This window comes from Aspergillus melleus, assembly GCF_016097325.1.
Source record: "Aspergillus melleus strain CBS 546.65 chromosome Unknown contig4, whole genome shotgun sequence".
Classification (NCBI taxonomy): Eukaryota; Fungi; Ascomycota; class Eurotiomycetes; order Eurotiales; family Aspergillaceae; genus Aspergillus; species Aspergillus melleus.
Window position 1 is genome coordinate 1,797,647 of NW_025763373.1, and position 24,913 is coordinate 1,822,559.

The 24,913-nt window shown below is 50.4% G+C and overlaps 11 protein-coding genes across 12 annotated transcripts; 7 read left to right on the plus strand and 4 right to left on the minus strand.

Moving 5' to 3' along the window:
- Nucleotides 1–634: 634 nt before the first annotated feature.
- On the minus strand, nt 635–1,777 carry atp4 (F1F0 ATP synthase subunit 4). The gene is made up of 4 exons (XM_046089266.1): nt 1,709–1,777; nt 1,187–1,641; nt 877–1,099; nt 635–814 (listed from the first exon to the last, which is right to left on the minus strand). Exons 1-4 carry the CDS (start codon nt 1,737–1,739, stop codon nt 789–791), a joined length of 735 nt encoding a protein of 244 aa, XP_045945236.1. The 5' UTR covers nt 1,740–1,777; the 3' UTR covers nt 635–788.
- A 153-nt stretch (nt 1,778–1,930) lies between these two features.
- noc4 lies at nt 1,931–4,036 on the plus strand. 2 transcript variants are annotated; one of them, XM_046089267.1, is made up of 3 exons: nt 1,931–2,396; nt 2,451–2,662; nt 2,724–4,036. In XM_046089267.1, the coding sequence occupies exons 1-3, from the start codon at nt 1,989–1,991 to the stop codon at nt 3,757–3,759; spliced, it is 1,656 nt and encodes a 551-aa protein (XP_045945237.1). In that variant the 5' UTR covers nt 1,931–1,988; the 3' UTR covers nt 3,760–4,036. The 2 variants fall into 2 exon arrangements, with proteins under 2 accessions (XP_045945237.1, XP_045945238.1); XM_046089268.1 differs by having other exon boundaries at nt 2,451–4,036.
- Nucleotides 4,037–4,070: 34 nt separating this feature from the next.
- LDX57_007553 (uncharacterized protein) lies at nt 4,071–5,167 on the minus strand. Its single transcript, XM_046089269.1, has one exon. It carries the CDS (start codon nt 5,056–5,058, stop codon nt 4,105–4,107), a length of 954 nt encoding a protein of 317 aa, XP_045945239.1. The 5' UTR covers nt 5,059–5,167; the 3' UTR covers nt 4,071–4,104.
- A 2,719-nt stretch (nt 5,168–7,886) lies between these two features.
- Nucleotides 7,887–8,577, plus strand: LDX57_007554 (GPI anchored serine-threonine rich family protein; the record flags this gene model as incomplete). The annotated part of the gene is made up of 2 exons (XM_046089270.1): nt 7,887–8,033; nt 8,101–8,577. 2 exons carry the CDS (start codon nt 7,887–7,889, stop codon nt 8,575–8,577), a joined length of 624 nt encoding a protein of 207 aa, XP_045945240.1.
- A 1,337-nt stretch (nt 8,578–9,914) lies between these two features.
- Nucleotides 9,915–11,086, plus strand: SHE3 (uncharacterized protein; the record flags this gene model as incomplete). Its single annotated transcript, XM_046089271.1, has 2 exons — nt 9,915–10,143; nt 10,248–11,086. The coding sequence occupies 2 exons, from the start codon at nt 9,915–9,917 to the stop codon at nt 11,084–11,086; spliced, it is 1,068 nt and encodes a 355-aa protein (XP_045945241.1).
- Nucleotides 11,087–12,312: 1,226 nt separating this feature from the next.
- LDX57_007556 (uncharacterized protein) lies at nt 12,313–13,154 on the plus strand (the record flags this gene model as incomplete). The annotated part of the gene is made up of 5 exons (XM_046089272.1): nt 12,313–12,369; nt 12,433–12,458; nt 12,515–12,563; nt 12,624–12,722; nt 12,798–13,154. The coding sequence occupies 5 exons, from the start codon at nt 12,313–12,315 to the stop codon at nt 13,152–13,154; spliced, it is 588 nt and encodes a 195-aa protein (XP_045945242.1).
- Nucleotides 13,155–13,195: 41 nt separating this feature from the next.
- LDX57_007557 (uncharacterized protein) lies at nt 13,196–16,198 on the plus strand (the record flags this gene model as incomplete). The annotated part of the gene is made up of 1 exon (XM_046089273.1): nt 13,196–16,198. One exon carries the CDS (start codon nt 13,196–13,198, stop codon nt 16,196–16,198), a length of 3,003 nt encoding a protein of 1,000 aa, XP_045945243.1.
- A 758-nt stretch (nt 16,199–16,956) lies between these two features.
- On the minus strand, nt 16,957–21,025 carry LDX57_007558 (MET18/MMS19 family protein; the record flags this gene model as incomplete). Its single annotated transcript, XM_046089274.1, has 6 exons — nt 16,957–19,825; nt 19,876–20,064; nt 20,116–20,255; nt 20,313–20,410; nt 20,513–20,786; nt 20,875–21,025. 6 exons carry the CDS (start codon nt 21,023–21,025, stop codon nt 17,423–17,425), a joined length of 3,255 nt encoding a protein of 1,084 aa, XP_045945244.1. The 3' UTR covers nt 16,957–17,422.
- Nucleotides 21,026–21,171: 146 nt separating this feature from the next.
- Nucleotides 21,172–21,968, plus strand: LDX57_007559 (uncharacterized protein). Its single transcript, XM_046089275.1, has one exon. It carries the CDS (start codon nt 21,236–21,238, stop codon nt 21,923–21,925), a length of 690 nt encoding a protein of 229 aa, XP_045945245.1. The 5' UTR covers nt 21,172–21,235; the 3' UTR covers nt 21,926–21,968.
- A 360-nt stretch (nt 21,969–22,328) lies between these two features.
- On the minus strand, nt 22,329–23,404 carry LDX57_007560 (ER membrane complex subunit EMC3; the record flags this gene model as incomplete). Its single annotated transcript, XM_046089276.1, has 5 exons — nt 22,329–22,522; nt 22,597–22,758; nt 22,826–23,192; nt 23,258–23,291; nt 23,355–23,404. The coding sequence occupies 5 exons, from the start codon at nt 23,402–23,404 to the stop codon at nt 22,329–22,331; spliced, it is 807 nt and encodes a 268-aa protein (XP_045945246.1).
- Nucleotides 23,405–23,694: 290 nt separating this feature from the next.
- Nucleotides 23,695–24,538, plus strand: SPC2 (signal peptidase complex subunit 2; the record flags this gene model as incomplete). The annotated part of the gene is made up of 3 exons (XM_046089277.1): nt 23,695–23,740; nt 23,853–24,151; nt 24,236–24,538. 3 exons carry the CDS (start codon nt 23,695–23,697, stop codon nt 24,536–24,538), a joined length of 648 nt encoding a protein of 215 aa, XP_045945247.1.
- Nucleotides 24,539–24,913: the final 375 nt, after the last annotated feature.

Below are 24,913 nucleotides of genomic sequence, written 5' to 3' on the forward strand. Positions count from 1 at the left end.
GTCCCTTTTTTTCCTTTCTGGTTGTGCCTGTCGCTCTGGGAATTCCGGAAATTCCTTTGACCTTGTCATTCGTCCGAGTGGGCTTTTGCCCTTTCCTTTGTTTTGAAGAATGAATGATGAGAGGGAATCATGTTTTGGAATCAATCGAATCAAATGTTTTTTGTCATGGTAGAGGCGTGGATGTGACGCACTGGTAGGCGCCGAGTTTCAGGATGACATCAGATGAGAGTGCATTGAAAGGAAGATCTTTCATCTTATCAGCAGCGTCATATGAAAGCAAGAGTAGACTAGACTGGTTATCGATTGCAATGGAGAATGCGAATGCAACTTATGAATGTGTATCCATCTGGCTCGGTTTGTCAGCATGCATGCAAGGGCCTTTTATGCACACAAGGAGTTCTTGACGTCGAGTTGAATTTTTACGCCAGTGTCTTAGTCTGTGGGCTACTCTTGAGTGGGAATTGAACGGTCTGGTGATGAAAAACCACAAACTCGACACAATCCAGAGTAAAGATAGATCTTTGTTCACTTAGACGTGGGTGCAGAACATTTCGGCTACGCAACTCGGAAAAAGGCGGGGACGGCATGAGTTTTGCCAATGCAGGCGGCACCAGCAGGGATTCTTTGGAAATAGATCACTTTATTGAAATAGAAAAATACATAGTACAATCATCTACAATACTCCTGATTTTGATCAGAATGGTATTGGTATGTCTAACGGAGCACAGAAACAGATCCTTAATTTGTACATGATATCAATAGCTAGGAAGCCATTCATGCAAGTCCATTTACTGGGCCTTAGAAGACATGATCCCTGGATAAGAGAAATAATGTAAGATACCGCACTGAGAAATAGAAAATCGATCAAGAACTTACGCTCAACGTCGGCGACGCTCTGCTGGAGGATCTGCTGGAGAACCTTGGGGCTCTCGAGCTCCTTCTGGATCTTGCCGATGATGGTGTCGGCAAGCTCACGCTGCTGGCGCTGCTTAACCTGGCCCTCGTAGCGGACCCAGGAGTCAAGAACCTGCTTGGCTTCGGCGGCCAGAGCGGTACGCTGCTCGAGCTCGTAGGCCTGAGACTCAAGCTGGGCGGTTTCCTTTCAAGATTTGTCAACAAACGATCCTTGTGCACGAGCCTAGGAGAACAATAGTTCCCGTCAAGCATTATTAAGGTGATAATGTACCTTGGAAACAGCAAAGAGCTGCTTGGTGATGTCAACAACACCGGAGAGCTCCTTGACGTTGTCCATGCGCTGCCGGACAGCGCTGGTGTGGTCGGCACGGGCAGCGTTCAGGATGTCCTTGTGCTTCTGGACCTGACCCTCAGCCCACTCACGGTAGGCGGGACCTCCGTACTTGCCAGCGGCAGTGAAGACGCTGAGAAGACAGAAAGCAGCGACGGTCTCCTCGTTCATAACGTAGAGCTCATTGCTGATGGCGGCAACGGAGAGACCGGCGGCGGCGGAGAGGATGGCGGTCTTGGAGACCAGGGTGTTGCCGGGAAGAGAGTCGAGGATAGACTGAGCCTTCTTGCTGGGGTCCTCGGCAGGGACGTTGGAGGCCGAACGAGACGCGGTCAAGCTGGCAGTGATGGGAGCGACGTTGCGCGCGGGAAGGGTCGGCCGGAGCCGGGCAGCACCTATTTGGGGGGTTAGCGATTATAAAGAGGTTTTCGAGCGGACCGGAAAGTGGTGGTTGCGGCATACCAATGGCGCTCTTAGCCACACGAGAAGCCATTGTAGCGATGGGGAAGACCTTGACAAGATGGGATGGGTGAACGGAACTGAGGAGACTCTGAGGTCGGGATGGCGGTTTGGGCGGTGCGGGAAGACACTAGCCCCTTGCGGTCTAGCGCAACCGACTCGGAAAAACCGTTAGCCGAGGGATCTCCAAAAATTCATGGATTCATGCTCTCTTTAGCAGGAAAGCCCTCACGTCGGTGCGAAAAGGTTCTTTCAATTTGGCCCTATATTTCTCTCGAGCACAATGCCCGCCCCTACGACCGGAGCCGTCAGCTCCAAGAAGCGAAAGAGCGCCAAAGAAACAACTGCCCACTCTTCCAAACGCCGGGCAGTCGCAGAAAATGAGAGCGCAGATGCGATGGCCGAAATCCAGCAGCTGGAAGATCAAATTTCGGAGTCGCGGAAGCACTACAACAACATCGCCAAGCTGATTGGGATGCTCAACGTCGAGGGAAATGGCCGGAAACCAAATTTGGCGGTGGCAGTGGCCCTGTGTCGGGTCTTTAGCAGATTGATTGCTACTGGGGATCTTGGAGAGACAAATCGAGCCGCGGAAAACGAGAAGATCATTGCGGCTTGGTTGAAGGAGCGTCTTCGAGAGTATCAGAAGGCTCTGGCAACAATCATTCGTGACAGCGATCCTTCCTCTCAGGTTGGTTTATGCATAGTTGGGTAGTTGGGTCTCTGCTAACTGAATCTCATATAGATCACGGCCTTGACTTTGAGTATGCGTCTCCTTCACGAACGTGCAGCACACCTTGCTGAGGATGATTTGCAACTGTGGACATCCGGTCTGTTCAAAAACATCGTCGAGTCTGTCATCGAAGCCAGAAATGGAGAGACGCTGCGGTCTGAGTTCCTCGAGAAATTTGCGAAAGAATACGAAGACGTGAGATACCATATGTTTGCGCAAATTGCGTATGTTGCACCTACACTCTCCAGCTGGAAATCTTCTCTGTGATGCTAACCAATGCTTCAGGGAATATGCGGCAACAAGAAGACACTCGGACACAATTGAAATCCTGATCTCCCTCCTCTCGGCCTGCGACAACGTGCCGTCCGCTGAGCACAAGTTCGAAAACTTCTACACCAAGACCAGCAAGAAGAACAAGAAACTCGTCTCGGTCAACGCACACAAGAAACGCGCCCAGGACGCCTGGATGGCAGTTCTCCACGGCGACATCTCCCCTTCGCAACGAAAAACCCTTCTGCGCACCATGGTCCACTCCATCGAGCCCTGGTTCAATCGCCCGGAACTGCTCATGGACTTCCTGACGGATTCCTACAACGTCGGCGGCGCCACGTCGCTGCTCGCCCTCTCTGGTCTCTTCTACCTCATCCAGGAGAAGAACCTCGACTATCCCCAGTTCTACCAGAAGCTATACTCCCTCCTCGACGCCAACCTCCTCCACTCCAAACACCGCTCCCGCTTCTTCCGTCTCATGAACACCTTCCTCGCCTCCACCCATCTTCCTGCCACCCTCATCGCCAGCTTCATCAAACGCCTCGCGCGCCTCGCCCTCAACGCCCCTCCCACCGCCATCGTCGCCATGGTCCCCTTCATGTACAACCTCCTGAAGAGCCACCCCACCTGCACACTCATGCTGCATCGCCCGGTGCGCGACGAGACCACCAAGGCCGAGCTCGAGGCCGAGGGCATGGACGACCCCTTCGACGCGCAGGAACCCGACCCAACCCGCACCAACGCCCTCGAGAGCAGTCTCTGGGAGATCGAAAGCCTCCAGTCCCACTACCACCCCAACGTGGCGGCCATCGCACGCATCCTCGCCGAGCAGTTCACGAAGCAGATGTACAACCTGGAGGACTTCCTCGATTATACCTACCAGGGCATGTTACAGGCGGAGCTGGGATCGGGCGATAAGCCGTTGAAGAGAGTCCCGGTGGTGGAATACCAAATACCGAAGCGGATATTCACCGATCGGTTGCTGGAAGAAGATGGTGGACAGGATACGGCTCCTGGGCATCTGCTCAGAGGTTTGTGGGATTTTTCTTAGACGGTTAAAAGATACGTTTGTGCCTTCTTTTTTTAGCGTACATAATTACCTAGATTTGTTTTCTCTCTCTCAGACAAATAAAAGCAATTTTTATCCTTTGATGTTATATACCTGCACCAGGCCCGGAACAAAACACAGTCAAGCAGTGAACCATTATTAATTATTCCCATAGTAGGTGACTAGTATTCTTTCCTATGCTAACCTGAAAAGTCAGGAATTAAAAGGTCTATCTAATTAAAAAGGGTAACACGAAGTAATGTATCGCCGGCAAATAAAAGTGCCTTCTGCTTTTCCAACCCGCAAACCAAATACAAAGATAAGAAAATCAACAAGTTCACCCAATAATCACCATGGATCATACCTCCGAGAGGGACGACCAGTCCACCCAACAGCAGCACTACCATCAACATCGATATCCAAAGATCCCAAAGAGGTATTATTCGCTGTATACGACCCCAAGGGCATAAACGCCCCCGAAGCCGCCGACGCTTGAGACTGTTGAGACTGCTGATACAGGTAAGGTGAGAGCTCAACGTGATCAACGGGCTGACCGGTGAAATGATCAGGCCAGGTAGTTTCGTGGGCCTCGGCGACCGTGTCTCCAGGGTGATAGTCGCAGACGACGTCCAGGGCAAACACGCCGCGCTTCATGTCGTCGAACAGATCGTCGCCCACCTTCATGGGAATCATCTCTAGCTCGGCACGCATCTTGCTCAGAATGACCTGCGCCTTACGCCGGCGGCGAAGACGCCGCACCTCCACGTCGTCTTCCATGCGCTCAAGCAGGTAGAAGATCTCGCGCTCGGAGGTCGCGGACACCACGGCGTGTTCGGTGCGTTGCGTTAGTTGGTGTAGGTCGTCAGAGACGACTCGAAACAGCAAGTCGATTTTGGAGAGCGCCGTGCTGACACAGGACGCTAGGCTGTGTGCGAAGGGTCGCTCGTACAGCCGGTCCCAGAACCCGAGCCAGTTGTAGAGGCCGACGCGGGACTTGCGCAGCCGGGTGAGCTCGAGGGTCGTTATGACGTTGCGGCAGAGGTGGAGGGTGTCGAGGGCGCCGAGTCGTGTCTCTTGGAGCGCCTGCTGCTGCTGTTCGGTTCTTTTGGCGGTGCATCCGGGCGTTTCTCTGGGCACAGGCGAGTCTGGGATGGGCGAGTGAGGCTCCTCCACGCCGTCGACTGTTCGATAGAAGCGCTGGGAGAGGTCGGTGTCCGATTGTTCAGGAGGTGGAAATGGTGCCACCGCAGGCTCGAAGATGCAGGAGAGCCCGGGGCCCCTTGGATGGTTGGCTTGCAGCATATCGATCCCAACGATGTAAAAGGAGGTAAGTTGAGATGTTAAAGCAGATAGATGGGGAGAGATTCGAAACGAGTGACAAAATTGGCCGCGTTCAGATAGCAAACGGGACGTTATACGAGAGAAAGAAGGAAATGAGAATTAACGAGTGACTCGAATGAAGTAAGTCATGGGTAATGATATATGGACACAGAGGCCGATAAAGCGTAGACCACTAAATCAATGGACGGGTGAATGCTGATTGACGGATTGGTGATATGTTCTCGCGCAAGTCCATCGCCTCGATTCCCTCTCAGATGGAACAACGGCATCGCAGGAAACCAGCAACGGAAGGAACGCAGGACCGAAACTAGAACCGGTCGATTGACGGAGAGAGAAAGGCGAGTGTAACTCCACAGCTGGGGCAGATGTAACGGGGGCTTCAAGCTTGTTATAGGTCTACTCTTATTCGGTTCGGTGCAGAAGTAGTTTGCCTTGCACGGTTGTAAAAAATGAAACTTGTCTCATTTCCGCTTTCGGTAACCAGAGGTAGGGCTGGAGTGTTACGGTTGCTTTCCTTTCTCTTCCGGGTTTCGTTATTTTTAGAAACTTGGAGATCCATTCTGAGTATAGCTACAATGTTCTCGCTGGCTTCGGTCGTTCCAATGATAAGTCTAGGGTGACAATAGCCATGCATGTTAGACTTTGAGCTTGGATAGCTTCACACGTGTGATCGAAGATTAACTATTTCGACAAATTTAGGTAGAGAACAGCCAAAGAAAATTGGATCAGTAAGCCATTCATTAGGGCACTCCATACTGCTAGACCTTTTTTTCCTCTTTCATGTATTTGTCAGACTAGCTATGTCATTTACAAGTAACTACATGCAAGAGCAATAGAACAACGCACATCAAGGTAAATAGGGTGTCTATATCATTGCTTTGTCTTTTCCAAAACCTACCTACCAAATGGCGCATGCCTAGCCGCAAAAATCGCATTGTAACCCCATGGCATTTCCATTTACAGTCCCACCACCGACCGCTTTTAAGATTAAGAAGGAGTGCATGCTTGAACAATCAACACACAAGAGGAAGTGAAGCAGACAAGTCGAGAAATAAGCAAAGCTGCCCCAGAAATTTCTGCTAAGTGGAGAGCATACGCTTGCAAGAGGAAAGCCTGTTTTTATCAGTGGAATGAGAGCCAAGAGGCCATTCCGTTACCCACATACCTAGGGGGAAAAAGTGCAATGAGCGCAATTGGAAACATTACCAAAGGAAACATTCTAGACTCCGATGGAAGCATGGTTTCGTACGCCGTAGAGATTTACCATTGCTAGGCAGTGAAGCAGTAGAAAATACGCAGGATATGCAAATAGAGGGAAGGAGGACGTCGTATATGTCTGGAGGAAGCGACATCTGAACAATACCTACTGAACACTTGAAGAAATCGACTATCACGATTCCTTGATTGTAGCACGAACTGAATTCTTGGAGATACTTTAGAAGACTCTCGTAACAGGAATTTGCGTAGATATTGTAAATTGCTGTTCTCATTCGCGGTATAGGTATGTACCAGTCTACGAAATGACTGACCGGCCATCCTTCGTATAACATCATAAAATCCGAGATGGACGGCGAACAAGACGGCCTATAACAGCTATTAAATACTCCTGAGAATTTGTTCATATAATTTGAGGCATCTAAATGTGTTCTATGAAGGGCTTGTGCTGCGTCGATCTCGTCGCAGACCTGTGATGACCTCTAAACTGCCGCTGCCCCTTGCAAATCAACAACTTCATCATGCGCCAAGCTACCGAAAGGAGAAATCAAACTAAAGAGTAAAGTCTTTGAAAATCGAGACCGCAACCCCTTCATACCTGGGGAAGTAGAAGGTATGTAGTAATGGTCAAAGCACCAGTGTCTCAGCGCAGTATGCAGCCGACCAGCTCTGCATTCCAGGCAATGGCGGGAATTCTAAACAACGGCCATTGCTGATTTCTTGCCTCGAATTGTATCAGGCAACTTTTGCAATAAGATATTTGATTCGAAACGTCGCCACATATTGGTGATAGTCGTGTCATGCTTCACCGTAACTTCAGTAGGTAATTGTCCATGAACCTTATTGAGTAGAATGACTAGTCAGTTGAGTTTTCCCCGATCCTACAACTCAACCTGACACAAACTGATATGTAGAGTAGAAGATAGAATCTGGGATAACTATGTTTTGCCAACTGTTGTTTTGCATTTTGCTGGAGGCCCGGGTGCATTCCCAGGGTAAATCATACTGCCATCCACACCAAGACAAATGTTGTGACTACCTATTAGGAATGTGCCCGGCTGGCCGGGTATGTTTCCTGGCCTCGCATGGCTCCAAAAAACAAAACAAACCATTGGGGGTCGAAGTTTATGCATGCTTGTTAAGACAAAATAATAAAACCCCAGGAATCTCTCCAGGACTTTCCTGCGCTGTCATCTCATCCATCCTCAACTGACACCGACGAGCAGCACGCGATATCGACGCTGCCAACGATCTGATCTCGGAGTCTGAATTGCAGAAGTTTGTCCAGGTAGGTAAGTTGGTATCGCTTCCGCCGTGTTGACTCCCCAGTTCCTGCCTCCTATCAAACCGACAGTAGATGGTCGTACTTGTCTGCTCTGTATCTGTTTCCGCTGGGAAGGTGCTAGCCATTGCATAGGCGAATTGGCAGATGGATATGCATTGTTCAGGTTGATTCGGTTGAAAGAGTCTTGTACACCAAAGTCTTCTGGCATTTCACCTTACTATCGATCGCCTATATCGTTTGAAGTGGTTTCATCCCACTAACATCTCTTAAGGTCCCAGTAACTTTCAGGATGCGTCTGTACGAGTCCTTCTTCGCCGTTTGCCTCTGCCTGGCCCAAGTCAGTTTTGCTGCATTGCCACTGGCATTCACCAAATGGCCAACCACCCTTCGTGCTGGCGAGCCCGCCACGGTAACTTGGACCGGTGATATTGAAACCGTACGTGTCGCGTTTTTCGCACCCAGCTTGGTATCTTCAAGGGTCCAATTGACATATTTTTGTATAGCCCGCCACCATCACTCTTCGGAAAGGATCAGCCACCGACCTAGGCGACGTGCAAGTCTTGACGACCGAGGCCACGGGAGGAACGTTTACCTTTACTCCCGATGACAGTCTTCCTGGTGGAACTGATTATGCGCTGCAAATCAATCAGCCCGGACAAGTGAACTATTCGGGCCATTTGACACTGGAGACGTCTCCTGCGGTGATTCCCCCGTCAAAGGGGCCCCGTCCAACTGCCGCTGCGCATGACCCAAAGTCGGAGGATTTCGAAACTGCCACCCATGATGAGAAGGACGATGAGATCCCAGAAGGCAACAACGGCGAAACCATTTCACTAAACGAAACCACTCCCACCAAGAACACCACGTCTGGGAAAAGCGCCATGGCAGCGCAAATGCAAACCGGCGGAGCGACGTTTCGAAACACCTCGCCAGAGTTGCTTTTGGGCGCCGCGGGCATCATCTTCTACCTGACGAGATGAAAGGCTTGAAACCTGGCTTGAAAAAAATATGGCTTCGCTTCTAGTCTACTCTTTTTCGCTTCCATTCTTTTCAACCTGCTTTTATCATATCTTCTTATCCCTCTTTGCCCTTCTATGATGTATGTCACATCATGTTTGTTGAAAGTTGTATGGATGAATTTCGTCAACCCCCGTTTCGCAGGGGCAATTCTTAATGGCTTGTCGGTGGGAGAAATGCTCCGTGTCTCTGATGTATATATCTCTCAGCTCGTGTGTGGTTTCCTGAGACCGACATAGGGAGTACCTGCATGAGGCCTCCCTCTCCTCCACAATGCTGCCCTTTGTTACTGGGTACATCAGTAACAATGAGTCTTTTTTTTTATCTGCATGCTGTGTCTGTCAGCATGTGAGAGCACCAAAATGAACACGATTTTATTCTATCCATGAAATCCAATCCTTGTCGTTGTGTCACGTAGAGCAAGCAGTAAGCAGATGAGCGAGCGGCGCCCACACGGAATTAGCGGCCGTTAGCGTGGGCTACACATCACATCCCAGCAATCCGCATGAACAGTGGAACAGCCCAACGCAATTCGTAAGTACCTTCTCTTTCTCTCTGTCTCTCCCCATTTTCTTCTCTCATTTCTCTTTTTCGCTCTTTATTCCTTCATCCTTCTGCATCCTCCCCTTCTCCGCACTGCAGCAGCTTTTTCTTTTGTACATATTTCTATCCGCATTCAACTGTTACTTATTATATATTCTCCTTTGACCACTCCCTGCACCACCCAATACTCTTGACCAGACAAGACTCCTCCCCTTTTCGTTCATATCGTCTCACAAGATATCCCGCAAAGGATCGGGCCGTCATAGTAAGTTCATCACTCCACGCCTCACTTTGAGGCTAGTTCCATTGTGTCCCCCTAAATGATGGCTCGGCGATGAATAAGCACTATATCTGCACTTGTCATCATAATAAATATTAATTACTCTCCTGCAGATCGCCTGCAATCAAGCACCGATCCACCCTGTCGGTATGTGCTCATTATTGACCCTGACCCAACCTACTTTTGTCCCTTGTTATTTTTCTGTGCCTGGGGCCCGACGTTTTTCATCTCCCTCGCCTGGTTGAGCAGCGCTGTCGCGACTCCAAGTTTATTCTATGTAGTCGTTGTGTTGCTAGCTCGGGCTGTACTGGCCAATGTTTATCCCGAGAGCTCACTCCTTGCTGCTGGCTCATCTCACTTATTTTCCGATTTCTGTCCCTGTTCTCGGGCCTGTCACTGGGTCTTTACTCCATATTTCTTCAAGTCTCCCTGTTGTGGCCAGCCCTCATTGTTCCTCTCTTTCCCATATCCACCACCATGCCGAGCATGGCCCGATTCGGTCGGGTGAAGAAGACGCTAAAGCCAGAAGCCGAGAATGCTAACTCGGATGCTCTTGCGTCCCCTACGTCAGATCCCCCTCAGCGCTCCCCTCGTGTCAGTCTCCCTCATGTGGAAACACAATTGAACATGCATCGGTACAATGGCCTGTTCGAGCCCGAATCGCCAGAGCGCCAGAAAGAAAACGCGATCATGGAGTCCTCCACAGGTTAGTTGATCCATTTCCTTGTCGTTGCCCACTCAATTGAATGCACGAGTGCGCGTTCAATCCCTGAGTCCAAAGGCTGACTTTCGTTCTTGCGCATCACGCAGATTCTGCAACCCTGCATTCCTCGATTCATTCCAACGGATCCCCGAACCCTACGAACGGCGATACATCGACGACGGAATGGTCATCGGCCGTCGGTCACGCAGCCACGGGCAAGTCCGGCCGTGTCATACACAATCTGCAAGAGGATATTGCCCGCCTGACCCGCGAATGCACTCTCTATCGCTCCCGTGCGGAAGAAACGCAGCGCATGAACGATGCCTTCAAGACTCAGGTTGAGAACATGGCGGAGCGTCTCCGGAATCTTGAAACGGCCAACGAGATGAACCTCCATTCAATCACCCGGAAGGACGGCAAGATCGAGGAACTCCGCGCCGAGGTACAGAGTGAAAAGGACAGAAGGCGTCGGTTGGAAGAGCAGACCAACAAGGCCCAGCAATTGATGGACGAGGCCCGCGACGATTTCAATCGGAAATGTGCCGAACTGCAGGAGGTTGCCAATCATTCACGGACCCAGTACGACGTGCTTGCTAAGGCGGGACAGCGCGAGCGAGCCGAGCAGCAAAAGAAATTTAAATCCATCAGGGAAGACTTCCTTGCCCTGAAGGGTCAACATGAGGAAAAGAACCTGCAGCTTGAGCGATTGGATACGGTCATGGCCCAGAAGAACCGAGAGATCGAAGTCAGCAGAGAGAATTTTGATCGACTATATGAAGACTACGAGGCGTACAAGAAAGCTCAAGACGACGAAGTGAGAACCCTCATCGAGAAGGGGCGTCAGGGGGATGCCAGGATGGAAGCTGCCTTAGCCTCGTTAAAGGAAACTGAAGGGCAAATGAAATGGGTCATCCAAGTCAAAAAGGAAATCAAAGACGCCGAATAGAGAGATTCAGGGGAGGAAGAGAGACCCGAAAACCTTAGTGGGGTTCCAACCTACCGTCATTACACCATACAGGCAGTGAGCGCTGGCCGTGAGGGCCTGGTAGATAAACAGGTATGTCAGGCAGGACCTACCTTGCATTGCTGTTTCTTATTGCAATTATATGCAGCGTTTTCCTTTGTTTCCTTTGCTTTTCTGGGATGAGATCCCAACACTGCAAATGATCCACTCCCATGTGTTTATATCAATTACCTTTCCGTGTCCTTTTATTTCCATCTGTTTCCATACTCGCTTGTTCTTCTTTATCCTCGTTTTTGTCACCCCCTTCGCCCTTCCCAGCTGCTGATCGGAGTTTGGGAATGCTTGATACCCTGGGAGAGATAGACCGGCATATTCATATTCCCTACTCGATGTACCTTGTTTGAAGTACAGTGATGGCTGCTATGGCCTAGACCATGTTAGAGATATCTTGAGATCAATAAGACAACATATACCCAGAGGATTAGCCTGCTGTACGATCCCTAGCTCCAACAAATGACGGAACAGAAAGTAACTGATGCGGATATGGCAGTGTTTGCATGACGACGAGTAAGCATCCTACATAGAGCGCCATCGGACCCTTTGTTTACCCACTCACTGGAAGCTGCTTAGCAACAGAAAATAGCCCAGATTCACCACGCTTTTTGAATGCTCTTCATCCTTTCTCTTCACAACAAGAATTACCGCTCGTTTATTCACGCGGAATATGTTACCCCTCACACGGAGGTGACTGGACAACGTTTTCCAGTGATTCACCTTGATCCAGAGTTTCACTTCACGCTTACCGGCACGTATCCGTCTGTTGTTTGCCCAATGGCAGGCAGCGAGTGATAGAGTTGCAAATGTCTCGCTGCTGCGTTGACTTCCTTTTCTGGCACTCTGGCTGGGTATTCACCCCTCCGTTGGCAACTTCTCCCCGCTTCTCTTGCCTGCCTTCTTCATCTTCCTTCTTTCTTCTCTCCTTCCTCTTCCTCCCCCTAGACCTTTCATCTTCCTCGTCAATTGCCTGGTATCTCCTTCTCATTGTGACAGGATCTAACTATTCTATTTTCAGCTTGCCTCTCTAGTCGCTTTTCTGCTGGTTTGTGGTGTAGCACCTGAACACTACGCATCTACACTTAAGATTATCTTCGTGTTCTGTCTCTGCACCCCCTCCCCTGTGCACGCTCTCCCTCTAAAGGATTGGGGACATGGCTTCTACTTCACGCCTAACATTTGCGTCTGCCTGGGGGTTCGAGAGTACAGGGGTAAGGTCTTAGCCATCTATGCCGACATTTACTGTATACTAATCACAGAGAACCCTTGAACAGGTCAAAGAGCTTGAGCACGAGTTTAGGTAAGTTCTTTGGTGGCCGGTAACTATAATTTTCACCGGTGACTAATAATAATTAGGAAAACCGGTATCTCTGACTGTCAGGGTGACTACAACAAGACAGATGATGTAAGTGGAATGCTAGTTCAATATATGGCGTTCTTCTATTGATACAATTTTTGGTAATAGGTTCTTGTGTTGGAAGGCCGCCTACAAGGCTCTCTTTCTACAGCTGCCGGCATCTTGTCGCGTTACGTCGAGGAACATGAAAACAAGGACCTCCTAGATGTAAGCCTCATTTTCAGCCACAAAAAAAAAACTATCTGGTACCTGGTGGATTAATGCTCACTTCTTCTACATCAGGTTCCCCGTATCTACCGCCTCGAAGTCCCTGCCATACTACAAGATGGCCCGATCCCCGGTTTGAGCCAGGACGCGAACACCCAAGAAGGCGACCTCTTGGCTCTCGGTACCTCCCAGGATGGGGAGCCAATTCCTCATCCTAGGGTCACCAAGACCTGGGTCTCCCAGGAAGGTGGCGCAGGCTGCTATCCTCAATTCCACAGCATGCTCTCGGAGATCTCAAAACTGACAGGCACGGAGATCGCCGTTGCTGAAGATCTCAAGGGCATTCGGGTGTCAGGAAGGAACGAGAACGATGTGGAGGATGCTTTGGCGAAAATCAGTAGAACACATCAACCGCTGGTACGCGATCGATGACTTTTCCATTCATTTCCCGTCTTCTACTGACACCGTAACAGATGTGCATTTGCAATCCGCGTGTAATAAACATGGCAGTCTCGCTTGAAGACGAGTTCCCTCGCTTGCAGATGCAATATTACAGCAATCTGAACCAGGCCGCCAGACGCCGCATACTCACTGACTCGAATCTGAGTTCTGCTTCAAGTCTTTATCAAAGCTTTGTGACAGTGTCCCTCGCTTTTGATGGGGAATCACAGACTTTCAAATTGCCTGTCAATCTCCTCAACCCCTCACAAGTTGGGGACGGTCCCGGTGGAGAGTCGCGAATCTGGAGTGACTTCACTTTTCAGGAGTTCGGAAAAGGGGATCAATTCAACATGGCGGAAGTCGTCGAAACACCTCATTCAGAGGCTAAGAGCTCCCCCCTCGAAGAGTCTCCATCGCATAGGTACCTCTCTGCCGCAAAGGCCATGCAGGTAGATAAATGGGTAAATGAAAGGTCTGGGGTTGAGCAAGAGAAAATTGAGCCGGTCCCAGAGCTTTCTTCTATCCCCCAGCCTGAGACCCCGTATGAGCCGACAACTGCTACCAATACAATGAAGCCACCTGGAATCAAATCACGAAGGGCAGTGGCTGCGGTGCCAAAGCAATCTGCATCCCCATCGAAGTCCATGGCATCTCAATCCCAGCCGCTCAGTGCCCCGGGGTGTGACGACAAATCCAACAGCCCACGTAAAAAGTGGAAGATGATTTACGACATGAACGCCGGTCCGAATGCGTCGCAGGCCCTTGGCCTTGGCCTTGGTCAATCCAACAAAGAAAATGACAAGCGTGAGGGAGCCATTCTTCGCGATGTGACATCTAATGTCACCGAGACAAAGGTCCTAGAGGGCAAAGCGAGACTTGCGTCGAAATCCGACGCTACGAAAAATGCCAATAACAAGCACATCCGCATTCCAATAAGCATTTCTCGTGACTCCCACAGATTCAGGGCAAATGAGAATTCGTCCTCTTGGTCGAACAGAAAGCCTCGGAGAGGGAGTGAGCTACTTGATACATCCTCCCCAGTTTGCACCGTCAATTCCAATGCGCTTCCCCGTCTTTCTATGGATCAACCTGCCTTAATCCCAGATAGATCCACCAGCAACGAAATGCCCAAGACCAACACCGACAATATTGGCCCTTCATGTGAATCCATCCGCTCAACTGAGCTCGCTGGTCTCAACTTTGAAACCGATGGCTCTTCGCCCAGCCCCAATAGCATTCCGTCGAGCCGGGAACTGGCATCCTCCAGTGTCGACACTCTAGAGCTAGAGGAACGGCTTGATCAGCTGAAGATGACTTGTCTGGACCAGATTGGGACGACTAAAATCAATGAAGTTGATGCCTTCACTACCAACAAGCCTAAGTCCAGGCGATATGCCCATCAAGAGTACTTGAAGGAGAGGCTCGAGGAGCTGAACAGGATCTATAGACCGGAGATGATTCGGTCGGCTGACGAAGTTGCAACCCGCAAATACCACCTTACCATGAAGCAGAAGGCAGCCAGCCCTATTGGAAAGGCGAAAGGTAACGCTAAGGCGAAGTCCAAAAGACAGGCCACTCTCGAAGATGCATGGGGCATTCCGAAAAAGCCAATCAAAAGGGCCGACTCCGCATTGGGGATTGAGAAGACTAACGACAAAACTTCGCGGGCGAAAGCAGACGAAATGCGTACGAATGACGACATCAAACATCTTTTTAGCGCGCTGAAACAAACTTTGGAGGCTGCTGAGTGTTTTCCAGGCACAGTGACTCTAGAATTACAGTTCGGCCTCTTGCTAACTCCTCTGCTACCCAAAACCTATCGAGAAAAGTCGATGTCCCTTGCCGAATGGTCAGGAATCTTCCAGCCCCAAACCGGAATTGCGCCGCCAACTACAAAGTTCATCAGTCGGCTGACAACATCTGGATCTGATGTTGATCACATTGTGGACTTGAAGACATCGAAAGTGGAAGGCAAACGGCGCATTTTTGAGCAAGAGGACAGCGAATACTCCGTTTTCTACGAATATCATTGTCGAATCAAGTCTGACAAACCCATCATCATCACGGTGAACGAACAGGGAAAACACAGCCTCAGATCTCCAGCAGCCGCTCTCGGTGGAGTCAACTTGCACTTTCCTGGGCAGATCTGGGATGCTCACTTGGGTGTCAGCGGTGGCTTCACGTACAAGGAGGGAAGCGACCCAGAAATCGAGAAAGCTATCCAGCACCTAGCGGACCATTGTTGGGTTCCCCCGAATCAAACTCTTGCTCAGATCTTCACACGAATCCCAGAAGGAAACACCGTTACCATTGAAAAGGTTTTTATGAAGCGCTTCACACGACATCGGTATATCAAGCCCGAATCGAACGTCGATCAGGACATCTTCCTGCAGGTGAAGGAAGTCCAAGATCTAGTCATTGGAACTTGTGACACGGACAAACGGGTCAAAAGAGCTCAATGCTTGTCACTGCTAGACATGCTCAAGGCCGGACGCCAATGGTACGAGGTCTCGTTGGTCAGTCCTGCCATCGAGGCTATCTTGAAATCCAACGCCAATCTTGAGCTCGGGGAACGTACTGATGACTGGTGTGCCACTGATCTCTTCGGAAATGACGCCTCCCTTATTCATGACAAACCAACTGACTCTGCTGAATCTCGCGCCCCGATTGCATTGAGCCCCGTTGCATCCGCTATTGGCGATGCTGGCATCGGGAATCTGCTCCGTGTGGCCAAGAATATCATCAACAAAATGGACGGCGTCGGATACTGGAACTACAACCCTCACGCTGACACAGATGCCGTGCGCCTGCCACCTCCCAGCTCGCTCAGTATTCCTCCTGCGTCTAACGCTCTCACCCTTGCATCTCTCAAAAACCTCACCGTCAAGTCTGATCCAAAGAGTTTCAGCTTCGAAGAGTTGGAGAGTATCAAAGATGTCGGCAGTGCTGCTATGGGTGTTGCTCTCACCAAGAAGTCCTCTCCCATTCCTTCTACCAAAGCGATGAAACAGATTGAAGAGGTAGACTTCTGGTGAACTTGCTCTATGTGCACTTCAAGCTAATCGGGATTGCAACCGGTGCATTGAACTTTCCTTGATCTTTTTTTTTTCTTTTCTGATGATGGGCATCTTGCTCTTTTCTGTACTCGGGTTTTCGGCTGTTCTTTTAGTTAAGCAGGCAGAATAGTTTACTTCATGGAACTGTGATTTTTTAAAGGGGTTGATTTGTGCTCGGTGTAAAAAAGCGATGATATACCAATACCCCTCCGTAAATGTGCTTTTCAATCAAAGGTTCTAAGAACCTACGAGGGCCTGGGCAAGTCCCAGACGTCTATGATTATCCAGATGCACCATGAGGATAGGACTAAAGCGCTTCCTCTATAAGATAAAGCCGGTCGACTCCGATCGCTGCGAGTGTAAACAGGGGTCCCAGACCCCTAAACACGTCCTTATAGAGTGCTCGCTGCACCTTGCCAGCCGGAGGATAATAACAGAAAGCCTTGATCAGATTGAGGGACTGCGCGGACGTCTACAGGACTACGACGCGGTTATAAACCACCCGCAAGCGATACGCTACGTCACCGAATTTATATAACGAACAGGTCTCCTACAGCAATTCCGTTTTGCTACGTTTAGTGAGGAAGAGGAGGATCTCCGAATCTAGCACCCTCTTGATGGAAGTCGAGCTAAGCGAGGAAGACGATGGTTAGGAAAGAACAATGAAAAGCCGGTTTATCTCAACTAGCACCGCACCGTGACGCGCACAAGATGGCAGGGGGGTATATATGTTTAGCTGCGAAGATGTAAATAGAACGGGGTAGAAGGAGAGACAGCGCTTGGAGGCGCGGTAGGATGCAGAGGGGTGTGTGGCAGCTGCTGATTTGGTATGTGTTTTTATTGCTTTTTGATCTGTTTAACTGTGTTTGTAGGGTTTTATAGGCTCGAGATTCTGCTTTATTCGGCGAAGCGCCTGTATAACTTGTTGTTTCAGATAGGCTATATCAGGTTGATAGAATCTTGATTGATTGATTGATTGCTTTTCAATCAACGACTTTTATAGACAAATTTCCCAAGGGTCTATACTATCTAACTAGTATCATCATCTTCATTTGAAACCGGAGCAGGCCATCAGGTGTGAATACAAACCGAAAAAAAAGAAGGGGGAGGATGATAATAAGCGATCCAAACCTAGAGCACCGAAGTTGAAGCGAACAAACAAGAAGAAGTAGAAAAGGCTGAACCAATTTATCTCATCTAATTCTATTCCTCCTCATCCGGCGCATCATCCACACCTCTCAACCAAGCGCCGCGCGCATCAACCGCCGCCTTCCGCACATCCCGCTTCGGATCATCCAACACCATCTTCAACGACCTCAACACCTGACTCTTGACCGGCAGCAACGGCGAAAGCTTCCCCGCCTTGGCGATAGCCGGTGCATCAACCGAGGGGGTCTGCGCGAGCAAGAATAGACATTTAAGCGCGTCGGCGCGCAGACGGGTTCCGTTGACGGGGGAGCCGGACCCGGGAGGGATGTATTGGGTGGTTTTGAGCAGACGGGTAACGAGGCTTTGCACGTGGCCGCAGTTCTCGATCACGGTGACGCCGTTCTCGCGGATGATGACGGCGAGGGTGTCGAGGGTTGCGGAGCGGACGGCCTGCGAGTCTGCGGTTTGGAGGTCGAGGGTTTGGAGAAGGAGGGGGAGGAGGGTGGGGAGTTCGGGCATGACGAGGGACGGGGAGATGGTGGAGAGGATGCCGGAGAGGGCGGTGAGGTGGGCGGGTTTGATGTGCGAGGCTGAGGTCGATGAGGGGTCGGAGGAGGCGTTGGTGTTCACGTTCACTTCGCGGATTCGCGTGGAGATCAGGGGTACGAGGGTGGTGAAGACGCGCTGCTTGGAGAGGAGACGGATGTTGGCGCCGTTGGCGGGGGAGAGGACGTCGTCGTCTCGGAGGAGGATGGCGAAGCCGCGGGCGGCTGTCGTGCTGGTGGCTTCGTCGGGGGAGGAGAGGAGGGCGAGGAGAGAGGTGAGGATTTGGGTGGTCTTCGGGGCGAGGCGGAGGACGAGGGCCTTGGAGAGCCAGAGGGTGGTGGCGAGTTTCTCCGGGCTGTGCTTCTCGGTTGCGACGGTGCCTGGAGGGAGAAGGAAGTCGAAAAGGTCCGTGGCGATTCCGAGGTCGCTCTTTGGCAGGAATTTATTGGCGAGAAGAGCGAGGTGACGAAGGAGCGCGATGTGGGTGGCTGGTTCGCATTCCGTGGTGCAACGTGCTGCGATATCAGAGAGCAGGGCAGACATGTTAGGGCTGCTGCATGGCAGCTTGTCACAGTCCGCTGGGAGTCCTGCGAGGAGATACGTGGATATGATCATCGTGCGCTGTTGGTTGGCATCTGCGGACTGGGCGAAAGGGACGGGAGAGAAGCTCTCTGCCGTGGAGAACAGGGTATAGACGTTCTCTGCGACCTCGTCCTGCTTATCTCTGGGGAGAGATCTGACAATAAGATTGCAGAGTCTTCCGAGGATGTCCAGCACGGTAACATCGGTCAAGATACTGTTCTTGGCTTTGCCTGACGCTGATTCGGCCACGCTGCGACACAGGCTGATCACTATCTTGTCATAGTAGACGCCCAAGTTCGGATCTTGATCCATCTTTCTTTGGCTCATGACATAGAAGATGGTCAAGAGGATTGCCCTGGGATACGCCGCGGAGCCAGGCTGCTCCTTCTGCAGCAGAACTGTCAACTTGCTCAGGAGTCGTCGGACCAGTGTCTCGAAGATGTCCTTTTCAACGCTGATTTGCGCCAGGTTTTCAAGTGTCGTCAAATAATCAGAGTCCGTGCTCTCATTCGAATCGGGCAGCGTTGCCACAAAGGCAGGGAAAGTGATGTCCATGATAAGCCGTGGCTTGTACTTTGAGAGCTCAGCCAATGCGGAGATAGCCTCCTTCTTAAGGTCGTCACGGCCCACGGACTCTTCCTTGAGAAGAATCTCGTCAAGATATTGGACGAAGAGTCCAATTTCGTTGTCTTGGAAATAATTGCGCAAAGTAGAGAGGCGCAGAAATCCCTTCAATGCAGAAACTCGGAAGGACACCTCCTCTTTAATTACCCCCATTAAAGCCTGGCCAAAAATGTCCGAAAACTGGTCTTTGAACTCGAGAAGAGGGTTTTCGGCAGCAGGCTCTGGATCCCGCGATGTCCATTCTCCGAATACTTGGATAGCGGAGTCGAAGAGGACTATGAGAGTCTCCAACAAAGCTCTTTGTTTGGCGATTCCTTCGGCCTCTTGGTAGATGGTCAAAAGCGGCGCAACGATGGTTTGTACCGCCAATGTGAACGACACAGCAGAAGCGGTCGAGATGGAGCCGAGTATCTGCTGAGCTGGCTTCGCCTGTTTTTGTTGGGGTTCCCGCAATTGATCATTGCATTCCTTAGTGATTGGTCGCAAGTACTGTGCTAGAGGCAATTGATCGGAGACCTGCGTGACACCTTCAGAAAGCCGCTTCGTGATGTTATTTAAAACTTCCAGGGAGAGATCGGAAAGAAACTCTTCTTGTGCGTTGAGGATTTCAAATTTGAGAGCATCCCATATAGTAATCGAATATCTGGAAACAGTATCCGGGTCATACGAACGGACACATGCAATCAACGCGTTGAGTGCATCTTTCTGTGAAGAAGTTAGATACGATCAACCAATAGACCCAGAGAATATCTTACCTTGACATTCGGTGACGTCGAGTCCAGTTTATCCAGCAATGCAGGGATGGCGTGTGGAGCGAATTGGCCCGTAGACGAGATGCAATCCTGTAAACGGCTCTTCAAATCCTGCGCGGTGATGCCATATGGATCATTCGGCGGAGGCCTAAACGTGATAGGGAAATAGTTGTACACAGCATCGAACAGAAGCTACCAATGTCAGTTCTTGGTACCAAGCCCCGAAAATTTAACGACGCTTACTTCCGCATGGTTCGAGACATCCCATTCGATCATCACCACTTTCAGAATCGAAAACACGAGCATCAGGTTACGAGGGTCTTTTTCGCCCGTCATTAAGTCCACAATGCCAACCAGAGATTCGTCTCCCATTTCATGCAGAGCTAGACAGTGTCAGAACCTACGGAATACCAGTCTAGGTTGGGCATTGTTCAACTTACCGGCTCGGTGGTTGGACATCAATTCATTGAGTAGCTGATAAATCTGGAATCTTTGCGATTGTGACCGAGACTGCAGTTCCTGGAAATGTTCAAAAATACTATGCAAATGTCAGCACGCCTGCAGCTCTCAGCGGCACATCTCCCTCTTCTCAAACCGAGTGCAATGCCAACAGATGAAGGGCAAAAAGGAATATACTCACGCCCGTGCCACCTCCGTTGCCAGCTCCTTGTTGAAACGGTCCAATTTCTGCAACGTTTCCAGCCCTGCAATAGCCCCTCCATCTTCGATACGATCACTGAAGAAAGTCGTCAGGACCTGGACCTGCTGCCTTGTAAGGAACTTGGGCGGTAGCGCTATGATCACGGCGGAGAGGTAGGAGACAGCTTTGCCTCGCAGAATCGGGTCTTCGTCATTGACGTATTCGCCCAGGGACTGTACAACTTCGATGAGGGTCGTCTTTTTGTTCTCCACATCTTTTTTGGCCAAACAAGGGTTAGAAAACGATCATGTTCATGTTCTTGATAGCGAAAGGTTCCTCGCGAGATAAGCAAGTGACGGTACCTTGAGCAATTCGTTCCGCAATCTGCTTTGCTTCCTGCTTGTCATGGTCCACGACCAGCAGGAAAGTCTGCAACGCCGACATCTTCTCGTTGAAGCCGTGTGATGAGGGGTAATGCGAGAGTCGATTCCCCCTCCTCCGCGACCGGAACATGACGCTTTTTGTGGCCGCCCTTATCGATAACCTATGGTCACGTGTGGGACCCTCCCTCAGTGTTCTCCGCGCAACATCACGTGCCCTTCGGGAAAGGGAAAGGGAAGGGACGGGCAGTTGCGTCATGGGTCTTTTGGTGAAGTCACCCCAGCCGATCGACTGATATATATCTCTACTGATCGACACTTTTCCTTCCATCATCTGCCCAAGATGCGGCACATTACCTGGACTCCAATACTTTTAATAGCGGTCATAATCTGCTCGGTCTCTACAGCCTGGAGCATTCCAACCTTATCCCTTCGAAAGCGTATTCCCCCCGTGCTTAGCGATTTACCCCCCGTACGTCACGAAGAAGAAGATTCACAGCAGAGACGGAGTCTCAGTATCTGGCTTCAGCAACAAGAACCTGGTATGGGTAACGCTCATCCTAAGGTCGTCATGCCTCCATCTGGAAACTCCCAAGAGGGCGCCAAAGACCCCAAGGGCGCCGATCAGAACAACCCCATCATATCCGACGTGCTTCCGAAGACGCGCGCCATCAATATCTTCGCACGACTCACGCGGGACTTTGAGTCCGTGGAATCGCGACTAAGCGATGCGTCGAAGAATATAACGGTCCTGGCGCCTCGAAATGGTGCGATCATGGATCTGCCTCGCAAGCCTTGGGAGAATCCTGATGACTACGCGCAGTTCGGAGAGGCAAATGCCTATGAAGGGCAAGATGGACAGGATCGCGCTAAGCGTAACCTGAAGCGCTTTGTCGAGGCTCACATTGTCACCGTCAGTCCTTGGGAGGAAGGTGTCGAAGCGGAAACACTCGCGGGGGATAAACTGCGGTGGACTAAGGACGGTGATAAGATCTTTGTATGTCTCTTTCTTCCCCTGTTTGGCTGGAGGTGATATATACTAACATACTCTAGATACAACCTGGCAACGTCGAAGTCGAAAGCATTGCGGAGCAAGTATCGAACGGCGAGGTGTGGATTTTGAGCGGCGTGATCAATTACCGCTGATTTAGATTAGTATTCGATAACGACTTATGATGCGATGTATTTGTTTGTTTTATTTCGACATATTTTTGAATTACTGAATTACTCCGCGTGACAATCTTTTGATGTTCTTACGATGTGACTTGATGATATGAACATGTCAGACCTAGAGAATCTGCGCCTCTGGTATCATGATCGCACCCTTCTTCATTATCATTCGATATAGCGGAGTATCAACATGCTTCTAGATATTTTGAATTTGAAGGCAGTATATAGAACATAGGAACTGTCAAATTGCGTTGAGGCGTTCGGTTTCAGCGGACCTCCTTGGAACCAAGGTTGTGTAGTATTCTCTCCTCGATACCATTCAGGATGCAGAAATGCTCCGCAACCTCCAGGTTCTCTGCCTCACTCTGATATAGTTTATCGGGGTCTTGACCGGGTTGGAAGGGATTCATTCCAGCGGCTGGGTTCATGCCAGCCATCTGCTGGGTCATTTGACTTGCGGCTAGTTTTGCAGACACGTTAGCAATGTCAAGGAAGGTACATTATGAAAGTCAAGGAAGTCGGAGGTAGACTTACCGTTGTCACTACCCAAAATAAAACCGAAAACGGACTGAAGACCAAACAGGTTCAGGAAATACCACGACAGACTAGAGACCCATCTGACATCCAGATCACGAGTCATGACACCAGACTGAAGCATCGACTTGAACCGAATAGTGAGAGGGAAAGGCAATTTCACTGTATCACTTGCATCAGTACACCGAGCATAAGCCCCAATCGAGCGACATCAATAATGGCGACATACAGATAACGAATCCCGAAAAGAACGCATTGATCCAACTCATGATGAGCGTCTGAGGAATCATCATCATCATATTGCCCTTCATCATTCCCATCATCGCCTCCATGCCCGCAGGGTCGGTCATCGGGTTGGCCGGTGGCTGGCCGCGGTTCTCCGGGTCCTTCAGGAACTCGCCTTTCTGGTACGCAGAGACCAGGTAGTTCTTGCGGAGCTCGAACGCCTCCCGCGAGAGGACCGCGGAGGCATTGTTACGCAGATTGACGCCGCGAATGAGAGACAGCCGCTCGCGAGATTCAGCCATAGTGGCCGGAGGCTTCGGGGGGTTGTTCATCAGGACGGTGGCATAGTGACGAAGGATACCTGTCAGGATCTATTTCAATATATTAGTTTTCGGTATCGAGGCGACCAGTGGATATCGATCAGGAGGAAGTGCACCATGACAATCGAGATGGGGAATAGGATCCAGTAGCTTTTGAGCGATCATGTTAGTTACGTCTTCGTGGCTTGACGGTGTTTAATTCGCAGAACTCACAAAAGAGCCGGATCCCGAAGGATCGTCTGCTCGACTCCTTGCAATGCCATGGCGAACGAAGTGATTCGCGAATTGTTGGGGGGGGGTTGGCGTTGGTGGGCTTGACGTTGAGTCGAGAAGAGCTCCCAAGATTCAAGAGCGGGCTTGGCCTAGCGTGAGATGTCACGCCGCTTTAGCTCCGCTCTCCGCGAAAGGGACAGCTCGCCGCAACGCCCTCGTCTTATAAACAGTCCACCTTGAAAGACCCCTCCTTGCACAACAGTTTTATTCTTTGGCCTATACTTTTGTCTTGAATCTCCTCGGCTATATCTCCCAATTAGTGACCATCCAAATCCTAGAAATGGCGTCCGCACCTGCAGTAAAGGTGCCTGTTTACTCTGGCAATGGTTAGTATCGCATTTCCACGGCTAGTTCATTCAATTGCTCGCAGCTTCCCCAGCTCCCAGTCCTCCTATCGCAGCTTTCGCAGCCATGTCCATCTACTAAACACATTTACAGACCTCAAATCAACCACCGATGACTCCCTTGCGCCGTACTTGACTACTCTTCCCCAACCGTACACCTTCATCCAGGACCATTCGAAAACAAACGTCCGATTCGTACTAGGCTACACTGCCGTCTCCATCGCCGCATTCACCTTCTACGCTGATCGCAAACTGGGATGGGAAGCGACAACGTCGCCCTGGATCCTGGCCGCCGTCGCATCATACTTCATCCTGAACACCATCCTCACATACTGGGTCTGGGGCGTGGAATCCGGCGAGATCTTCCGAGGCAAGCGACAGTCTGGCGAAACGGTATGGAATGTCCCAAAGACGAGCAAACCACCCCTCCAATACTAGGTTGTGTCCTGTGTCCTAAACTAACGCGGTACTGGTTAGATCTCCATCCGCTCAACCAACAAGAAATTCTCGCCCCTCTATAAACTCCACATCCAGTATACATCGCCATCCAACAAGGTTCTGCAGGAGAAGAAGATTGAGACCTCCTTCACGACTTGGTTCGCCGCCGACGGCACTTTCCATCCCAAGCCCCTCCAGCAGTGGATCTCGAGTGAGATCGAAGTTCTACAGCTTGCGGCGAAGGAGCTGGAGAAGAGAAAGGCTGCGCGTGCTGGGGCTTCTGTGGCGGCTCAGGAATCTGAGAGCAGCCAGGACGATAAGGGTGCTAAGAGGAGAAAGTAGGGTGTGTTATGAGTGGGTTGTTTGGAGGGGGTGTGTTGGAAATACAAAAGTGGGCTTGTTTGGGTACATCTTCATTTCCTATAATTGCTATTTCCATACGCTTTTTTAGCCCCGGGTCTGGCGGGACACAGATTATGAAACAGAAATATATCATTATTCCTTGCATACGAGCGAGTATATTATGGACCTGTGTCTGCTTTAGATGATACAAGCTTCGGGGAAGGATAGGCCTTTGAAAGGAATGGGATCAACGCAGATCGAAGCTGCAAGCTTATGCTCATACGCAGTTCATTCGTGGAGGTTTGTACAATCGATTGTTTATTCCAGTTATTTATGATAGCTCATCTAAGACAGCAATAAAACAAAATAGAAGTA

Bases quoted from the DNA above. Each gene is read 5' to 3' on its own strand.
- LDX57_007553 (XM_046089269.1), bottom strand. From the start codon at position 5,058: ATGCTGCAAGCCAACCATCCAAGGGGCCCCGGGCTCTCCTGCATCTTC.
- noc4 (XM_046089267.1), top strand. From the start codon at position 1,989: ATGCCCGCCCCTACGACCGGAGCCGTCAGCTCCAAGAAGCGAAAGAGC. The intron at 2,397-2,450 runs GTTGGTTTATGC...AATCTCATATAG, and splicing joins ACAGCGATCCTTCCTCTCAG to ATCACGGCCTTGACTTTGAG. The intron at 2,663-2,723 runs GTATGTTGCACC...CCAATGCTTCAG, and splicing joins CATATGTTTGCGCAAATTGC to GGAATATGCGGCAACAAGAA.
- LDX57_007559 (XM_046089275.1), top strand. From the start codon at position 21,236: ATGCGGCACATTACCTGGACTCCAATACTTTTAATAGCGGTCATAATC.
- atp4 (XM_046089266.1), bottom strand. From the start codon at position 1,739: ATGGCTTCTCGTGTGGCTAAGAGCGCCATTG. The intron at 1,100-1,186 runs GTACATTATCAC...AAATCTTGAAAG, and splicing joins AGCTCTTTGCTGTTTCCAAG to GAAACCGCCCAGCTTGAGTC. The intron at 815-876 runs GTAAGTTCTTGA...TCTCTTATCCAG, and splicing joins GAGCGTCGCCGACGTTGAGC to GGATCATGTCTTCTAAGGCC.